The 9,312-nt window shown below is 35.6% G+C and overlaps 2 protein-coding genes across 5 annotated transcripts in view; one reads left to right on the forward strand and one right to left on the reverse strand.

Annotated features, from left to right (window-relative positions):
- The window catches only part of LOC107696758 (serine/threonine-protein kinase 25-like), a 17,437-nt gene extending 14,937 nt beyond the window's left edge, over positions 1-2,500 (reverse strand). For all 4 annotated transcript variants that reach the window (XM_016497246.1, XM_016497247.1, XM_016497244.1 and 1 more), the window contains exon 1: positions 2,180-2,500. In XM_016497246.1, the coding sequence (XP_016352732.1) occupies positions 2,180-2,209 (30 nt within the window). In that variant the 5' untranslated portion in view covers positions 2,210-2,500. The remainder of the gene's footprint in view (positions 1-2,179) is intronic.
- A 2,797-nt stretch (positions 2,501-5,297) lies between these two features.
- boka (BCL2 family apoptosis regulator BOK a) overlaps positions 5,298-9,312 on the forward strand; it is a 21,089-nt gene continuing 17,074 nt past the window's right edge. The window contains exons 1-2 of the mRNA XM_016497248.1: positions 5,298-6,110; positions 7,823-7,951. Coding sequence (XP_016352734.1) covers positions 5,888-6,110; positions 7,823-7,951 — 352 coding nt within the window. The 5' untranslated portion in view covers positions 5,298-5,887. The remainder of the gene's footprint in view (positions 6,111-7,822; positions 7,952-9,312) is intronic.

The following is a 9,312-nucleotide window of genomic DNA, read 5'->3' on the forward strand; positions in this document are numbered from 1 at the left end:
GGAAAGGAAAACTTGAAATCGCATCATATGACCCCTTTAACTGACGAGTAAAATACACCATAACTAGCAGTGACAAAAGTCGAAAAATAATTGTTCGTGTAAATACTACACATCTATACTGGAAAGGTCAGTATAGTCACTATACTGTATAGTCACTATACTAGTCAGTTGCAGGACAATTGAATGAGTTTCATGAAAGCGGCAGTTTTTGAGGAAAACGAACTTTTCCCTCAGACTGTCCTAGTAATAGCCTATAATTAGATTTGATATTTACTTTCTTCATATTTTTTAATTTAATTGATATTGATAATGGCTTACGTTTTAAAAGTAAGTGAAAAGTACTTACCACAGGAAAACTTGCAGCTGACGTCTGGTGAGTCACTCAGAGGGGAAGTCCGTTATGCGCGCACTGGACACAAGCCTCAGTTTAACCTCTAAGCAATAACCTCTGCCAGGTTGTTGCGCGGGCTTTGCGCGTGAATAAAATAAAAATTGTGTGGGGTGTAAGCAAAGTTTATATATTTTATTTTTTAATCATTTTAAAAATGCATTTATTTCACCACACTTGTGCTTACCCAGACATTATATTGAGAATGCAGATTCATGTTTTTCATCTGCAGAACAATTTACAGTAGCACTACTGCTTTTGAGCAAACAGTAAAGTACCGCAAATTCCCATATACAGTAAATTACTGTAAATGGCATTAAAATACCCATAATTCAGTGCATATTATGAGTTAACCTTAAAACATATATGGTAGTTTATTGGGCTTTTTTGCGGTAAGTAACTGTAAAATTACAGCAAAGTCTAACTGTAGTTTGGGACAATATTTTGGTGTTCTAGTTAGTGATAATATTTGGCATAAATTAAAGGATCTGTTTGATAATTGTTTTTCTTACAATAACTAGGGTAACAGGGCTGAAAGGCTAAGCTGGACTCATGCAGTCTATAATTTGTGCAAATATTGAGAAAATCTTATCCATGCTCCCACCATGCTTTAGAGGGTCCAAATGATCTGATTTCATGGGCGTTACAGGAATTATAGTGTGGTAGCAGGGTTGTGCAAAATGTGAGGGACAGCTAAAAAAAAATGGCTATTATTAGTAGCTACCATTATTAGTTAAATATTTAGTGATTAGTTAATGGTTATAAAAATGAAAATAGTTTTAATTAGACAGGTCAAAGTGCCATTTTTAAAGGGTGCTGTCTGTTTCAAAATCAAAATTCTAGATTGGAGTTGTAGTTTGAATACGTTTCATAAATCATAGTGGCCATCATATCGGTTTTCAAACAGATAGATAGATAGATAGATAGATAGATAGATAGATAGTGCTGTCAAATGATTAATCGCATCCAAAATTAAAGTTTTTGTTTACGTAATATATATATGTGTACTGTGTATTTTTATTATGTATATATAAATATATTATTTATATATATATTATATAAATATCTTATATTTTATATTATAAATAATTTTATTTAATATATAAACATAACATATTTTTCTTAAATATATACATGCATGTGTTTTTTTTTTTTAATTTATATATACATAATAAATATACACAGTATACACACATATATTATGTAAACAAAAACTTTTATTTTGGATGCGATTAATCGCTTGACAACACTAATAGATAGATTATGATAATACCCAAAATTTCAATTTCAGTGCACCCCTAGTTGTGATGTGTGCCAAAAATTATGAAAGAAAGAGACTGTATTTTGTTCATTTACCTGGTATTTTTTCCAAGAGGAACATCATATAAGCATTCGTAAGCTACACATTAGGTAAATGTCACACATAACAGTACAATATATTTACATAAACTGCACTGTAACAATGAAATTTTCGAAGTTGTAAATAAAACAAAGATTATTGTAGAATGTTTTACAAAAAAATACTGTAAAATCTCACGTTTAATGTGTTACTTGCCGTTTCTTTGTAATTGTCTGTACAATTTGCAAGTAATTTCCGAGTGAAAATTATGTAAATCCCACATTTTTTTCAGTGTACGTGTACTCATTACATTATATTATTTAGTGGAATAGTTTATAATTACAAAAGCTTACTATTATACAGAGACACTGTAACGTTTAGTAACGGTTATGTCTCAGTATGAAAGCAATGCCTGGAGGGCTCCAGGTGTCATCTTGATCTCTCTGGATTACCTGGTTCCGAATGTTCTGAAGGTGTGCCATGTCCAGTTTAATTCTACCTCCAGTTCGGGGGTTCTCAGATTTTTCCCTCTTTCTCTCCTTCTTTGGACAGTCACCATTTATCAAAGGAACAGCTTGTTCCCAATCCACGCCTCTCTAAATCATTCCGGTGTATCAGACTGGCCAGCGCTATAGTTTACAATGATTTTAATATGTAATTCTGTCCATTCATAAGAGCAGACACTCAGTCTTTGGTATGGATGTTTACGGTTTATGCTCTGTACAGGACACTCCCTCTATACCCCGCTACTCTGACTAAGAGAGAGGAATTGTGTTCAGCGCATGCGTGATAATCTCCTGCAAAGCCCAAAGACTGCTGGGAATCGTAGTTTTTACTTTGCAAACTTGGCTGTGTTTATAGAGGTTGTGCAACACATAATTTTTTAGAGATATACAATTTAAGTACGTGAGTATAATTTGTAAATCTTTAGCTTTAACATTTTTTTTACTTTCGCTTAAACATTTCCTATTTATCATACAATAGATGGACAGTTACACACTTATATTACGTCGGTTTATTAATATGACAAACATACCATGCTGGTCTTAGTATTTTAAAGTCCTGTTTTGAGCAAATCATAGCTGTTTTCTTTGCCCTAAATCTACATATTCCGCTAAACCTCACTCTCACAAAACTTCAATTAAAGTATTGGGCTATTTAATTTCTTTCATTCAATTGAGAAACAACTGCAATGTAGCCTACGTGATTTCAGGTTTTTACTACATTGTGAGTAGACATGTGCCAAACCCTAGTAGGACAATCTGACCGGTAGGATAAAATGTCAGGATACTGTCATATTTCTAATTATGAGGGCATTTGTGTTCTTTTCAGCATCCTGTAGCCTAATTGTGTACATGAAGATTTCTTGTGCAACATATGTGCAAAGTGCAGGTTAATTTCAGTGTGGGGTTTATGTCACAGGTTATCCTTTTATTATGGTAAAACCATTTCATGCAGCTAGCCAAATTTTCTTCTCTATCTAGGGACAGTTAGCATTCCAGTATCCTGTTTAGTTTCAGTTTTGGTCATCTTAAATATTTTTCTTTCTTTTTTTATATTTTTTGTATAATATCTTCATATCACTTTTCACACTTGTTTTTCTTTTAATGTTGATCAAATAAATCGTATACCTAATTGGCAAAATGCATTTGTAGGGTAGACATCACAGACCTTTTAAATCAGATTCTGAGTAGGATGCAATTTTTGAAACATTTTTAATATTCAAAATGCCCTTCATACCCTTCATGGTTTGTTTTGGAGCCTTAATTAAGTTTTCTGTTGGTGCTTATAGTGAGTTCAAGGTAATTATAGTTGTAGATGTTTTTATAAGGGCACATTTTCTAACCTAAAGCCTACATTAGTCTTTGTGGCTATATATTTATTTATAAGTTATTATTTTATTCTGACAGAAATGCTTTTTAATCCTCTTTTCCTGTCAAATAGGAGGCATTTTCACCTCACAGCAATATTACATTGGTGGAATATTTGTCTATGATTCTGTGTCTGTGTTTTCCTGTTTTATTTTTAGTCAACAACCGTTTGAAGATGTCATTTATTTCCAGATCACAATGAGTTATGGATGTTCCTGTATGGTGTACTAAGGAAATCATTTTGTGGTAGGTTACTAAGGAAATGATTTTGTAACTTCCTCTTTTTCCCTGTAGGGAGCAGTATTGTACAAAGAGATTGTCCAAAGCCAAGATAAATTTATTACAATTTATTTCAGGGTTCTAAATAATTGTTGATTTGTAAATTTACAAGATTTTATTTTTATCTATGATGACCAGTTATGCTATCTCTATTTTGATAATAAAAAGCCAGATATGAAGAAAGAATGTAACTATGAGAATTCGTGATAGGCATGCAGAGGCATGTAGGGGTTCTGCAGAAAACGTAAGCATTATTCCTCAGAGGTGTGGTGTGTTACAATTTACTGAGGATTACTAGTCTCTACAGTGTCTCATTCACTGGAAATTAATGAAGTGTAAACTGCAGCAGCAGTAGCTTAACATTGGCCTCCATCTGTCTGTATTCAGTTGTGTGTTAACAAGATAAACTGTCACGAGCTATTTTTAATAGGCCTTAGAATCAGATAGAATATTTTAGTTTTTAAATTGGGATAGAGAGGAAGCCTCAAATGTGGTCAGAAAAAAAAGGAACTGTTTCATTTTGTGCCACTGAGATAAACTTCAGCTTTCAACTCATTGTTCCCATGCTGAACAGAACTGCCTGTTGATCTTGTTCTACTTTTTGTTCTTTTCTGTCCGTTTTTAAGGAAGTTCACTGTATTTTGCTTGAATAAGCTTTTTGTAAAATTGTACTCCTTTACTGAATCAGTTATTCAACAATGGAAACTTGATATGTGTAGCATATTCCTGCTCACAAGGAATTACTAGACATGTCAAAACAAATCTTGGGGTTTAACTTTGGGAAAGCCGATGTTTCAGCTGGGTGGGTGGCTCTAATGAATTCTAACTGACATGCTTAAAGCAAAAACAGTCAAGACGAAGACTTGCAAAACAACTCTATCCATGATGGTGGGTGGGACTGGAGTAACATGACCCTTTTTTGTTCAACTATGCACATTAACATAACTTTTACAAACATTTTATACACAAAATTGTTCTTGTTACAAGACAATAGTGAGTTTGTGGCAGACAAAAAGCTAATTTTACTAAAAAAATATGCAAAAAGCATCTCTTGTAGTACTTTTTTTTTTTAATCAAATTATTGATTGGCAATGTTTTGCAATTTCCATACTTAAAATGAGTGACAATACTAGAAAGATACACACACTCTATTTTTTATTTTACAGGTATTTTAAATTTTACATTGCACTGTGTTGTGATACACTTAGACTTAGACACTTGTATAATAGACTGCAACACCCAAAATACCCGTTCCCTTGTACATTTTTATACAGGACAGATTTTATTTGCATAAAAGACAGAGACAGACAGACAGAATTAATGGATAATGTCCTGGTAATGAGCTGCCAGTAGCTTTTCTGTTATTTTATAATTGAATTAAAATAAATTTTATGTTATTCTTACAATAAAGATGGATGGATGGATGGACGGACGGATAGATAGATAGATGTTTGTTTTCTACGTTTGTTCTTTGATTCATCAAATCTTCTGCTCTCTAAACACTAGCTCTTCTAGAAGGGCGGACATCAAACCATAACAGAGCTGGTTATCTCCGCCTTAACGGAGAGCTTTTCCATAGAAGGAGACTTCATGCGTGCAGCCCATCCAAACAGAGTGAAGACAGCACTGCCTCACTGCCTCCTGACAGCAGTTTAATTTTACCCTCACAGACAGCACGCACCTCACAAATCTGTAGAGAGAATAATTTGCTGTCATTAAAAATGTCGCTATTCGAGACTTTGCGGATTTAAATGATTTGCGAGAAACAGCAAAGGCAATTGATCATTGATTCTCTGCTCTTTTGACCGCTTTATCAGGTTCACGTTTATTCCAACAGAAGGTGACAGCGAGACTATTCTATTGATGCAGTAAAACACGCGAGTTGTCTTCTTTATGCAGATCGTTTAAGGCGCCATCAGACTTTGGAAACAGAAGAGGGTGGAGAAGAAACACTTCCATACACGTCGATAAAGGTGGAGGTTGTCAGCTGGTTGTAATTGATCTCCATTCATGAAGGGCATGGAGATGTTGCGCCGCTCCTCAGTGTTTGCGTCTGAAGTCATGGAGGTGTTTGATCGCTCTCCCACGGATAAGGAGCTCGTGTCTCAGTCTAAAGTCTTATGTAGGGATTACATTCACTCCAGACTTCATCGGGCTGGAATCGGATGGTCGAAACCAGAGCACGGATCTGGAGGAACACTGGCTGAGGTGTCTTCAGTTCTTCTGTGGTTGGGTAAGACTGACATTTGACGTTTCACATATGTACATTCATGATTAATGATTATGGGAATTTGCCATAGTGTTACAAGTACTGTAGTGAAGTGAACACACACACACACACACACACATATATATATATATATATATATATCATACACTAAGGTACTGTATACCTATCTACAGTATCTGTTTGAATTGTGGGTTGATATATGGAGGTTATATTGTGGATTTGTTTTAAGAGCTAAAACTGCACAGAACTTCCTGTCAATTATGCTTGTCTGGTTCATACAAAAATAAATGAAAAAAATGGGGTATTCATGAATGTTCTGTGAACTTTCAGAAATGAAAATAAACACGTGTTTCTCAGCTTCCTGAAAGCCAAACCATACGATTGCATAATATTTTACAACACTCTAAGGTCTGTCTGTGTCTCACCCACTGAAAAGTACTTTGCCTTTTGTACCATGTTCAACTATCTTCCACTTTCCTTTCTTTCTTCCTTTCATGCCGCTGGACATTCTGATCCCTTTCACGAGATTGGATGTAATGACTATGGATAGCGTTTCATCTAATATCATCTGTTGATCAGACACACTACAAGTGGCCTAACATATACCACATGACTGTCCTCTGAGTGACTCTCATCTGTCATTGTTCTGTAAAAACCTGTTTTCTCCTAAAAGGGAAAAGCACAAGAATTTTTATTTGAGACAACTGTGTAACTGGGGGGAGCTGCTTTTTACGGACAAAGCATGCAAACATGCAGATCATTATCACAAGAATGATTGAGGGTTTCCCACCCATATTTAACTAGGTTAACCCTGTACTGTCCTGCAAGCCCTGCACCTGACCCACCTGAATCACTGACATTAAGACGATTCATTTATTCATCAATTAAAATGATTAATGTGTGTGAGACATAACTGAACACATAGCTAAAGGCTTATTTAAAGGAATAGTTCACCTAAAAATGAAAATTCACTCACCCTCAGGCCGTCGAAGATGTAGATGAGTTTTTTCACAAATTTAGCAATACATCGCTTGGTTTAAAGTTAAAATGCATTAATGATGGATTTGTTTCCTACAAACAAGCTTTTTGCTTCACAGTACGTCAATTGATGGACTAGAGCAGGGCTGCCCAAACTCGGTCCTGGAGGGCCGGTGTCCTGCAGAGTTTAGCTCCAACTTGCCTCAACACACCTGCCTTTAAGTTTCTAGTATGGCTAGTAAGAGCTTGATTAGCTGGTTCAGGTGTGTTTAATTCGGGTTGGAGCTAAACTCTTCAGGTCACCGGCCCTCCAGGACCGAGTTTGGACACCCCTGGACTAGAGTCATGTGGATTACTTATTGTGATGCTTTTATCAGCTGTTTGAACTCTCATTCTGACAGCACCCATTCATTGCAGAAGATCCACTGGTCAGCAAATTTTAATTTTGGCCGAACTACTCCTGACAATTTCATAATCATTGTATGTTCATGCAATATACAGTAAGAGCAGAATGAAAGTTTACATCCCTCAATTTGTCTTCTGATATGAAAGAATGATGAACGTATATAAACAGTGGTATTAATAGCAGGTTAGATTGCAGTAATTGTCATTGTGTCAAGCTTCTCTGAATTAGTGGTTTTATTCAGTAAGACTCTAGACAGTTTCTTCCTGTTAGAAGAAAGCCGATCATTTGAGCCAAGGGAAACTAAACACACATTTATCTCTCTGTCTCCTAGGTGACGAGCTGGAGTACCTGCGACCCAATGTGTACCGCAACGTAGCAAGACAGCTCAACATCACAATTGCCTCTGAGACTATAGTCTCTGATGCCTTTTTGGCCATCGCTGCAGAAATCTTCTCTACAGGTTGGTCAATGCCTTGTCTCAATATTCATTTAGTACAGAAAACTGTTTAGTGTCTGTGGTAAACTGGTCGGTGCATCTGGTTCTAGAGAAGTTGTCCATCCTGGCAGTTAAGCATTAGCAAATACTCACACTAAAATAGAGGATAGTTTATTCTGCTAAAACAATAAAACATGGTTTATTTATTTAGATGTTTTTGTTAAATCGCTGAATAAAGAATGTATATTTACAGTTCCTTAAAGGGACAATTCACCCAAAAATGAAAATTCTGTCATCATTCACTTTGTGTTCCAAACCTGTGTGAGCACAAAAGAAGATATTTTGAAGAATGGTGGTAACCAAACAGTATTGGTTTCCATTGACTTCCATTGAATGGAGAAAAAACTCTGAAACATTTCTTAAATCAGGGGTGCCCAAACTCGGTCCTGGAGGGCCGGTGTCCTGCAGAGTTTAGCTCCAACTTGCCTCAACACACCTGCCTTCAAGTTTCTAGTATGCCTAGTAAGAGCTTGATTAGCTGATTCATGTGTGTTTAATTGGGGTTGGATCTAAACTCTTCAGGACACCGGCCCTCCAGGACCGAGTTTGGGCACCCCGTCTTAAATTATCTTCTTTTATGTTGGGGGAGGAGTGAACTATCCCTTTAAATGGCTTATACTGTGCTTAGAAAGGATAAAAAGGAATCCATGTTGACATTTATATATACACAGAGAAGCGGTGCTGCACTCGATCAGAGAACTCTGAGAGCACCATAAAAGATGGATTTTTCTTGAAAGTAAACCGTGTCTGAGCACCATGGAAGTTCTCATTCCCTTTGCAGCATACTAGGGCTGTGCGATTAGGGGGAAAATATAAAATTGCAATTTTTTTTGACAGATATTGCGATTGCGATTTGATTTGCGATTTTAAATTTGCAAAGTCAAGCTTCAGCTCAATATTGTCAATAATGTGCAGCACAGTATGGGTATCATTACCCTGCTGAAAAAAACAATAGAAACCATCACAGAAATTGTTATAGTTTCCATTAAACCATTACAAAATTCCTTTTTTGTTTTGGGCATTATTCCAATAGGAATTACTGTTGTTCTATTGGTTGCCATCTGCCAGATTACATCCCAATAGAATCCATCAAATAGACACCATTATAGTTTACATTCAAACCAAACAAATTCCCATTATAACCCTGAAATCCATTACATTTGTTATTGTTATTTTGGGAGGGGTTCTATTGTTTTTTTTTTCAGCAGGCAAGATTATAATGGTATAACTACTTTTACAGAATTAAATTAATTACTGAATTTCACAGAAAATATTTGTTTATTTTATATAAATAAAGAACTGTATTTCTTAAGTCAATTATTAAA

The sequence above is a fragment of the Sinocyclocheilus anshuiensis genome, unplaced genomic scaffold (assembly GCF_001515605.1).
Source record: "Sinocyclocheilus anshuiensis isolate Anshui unplaced genomic scaffold, SAMN03320099.WGS_v1.1 scaffold999, whole genome shotgun sequence".
NCBI lineage: Eukaryota > Metazoa > Chordata > Actinopteri > Cypriniformes > Cyprinidae > Sinocyclocheilus > Sinocyclocheilus anshuiensis.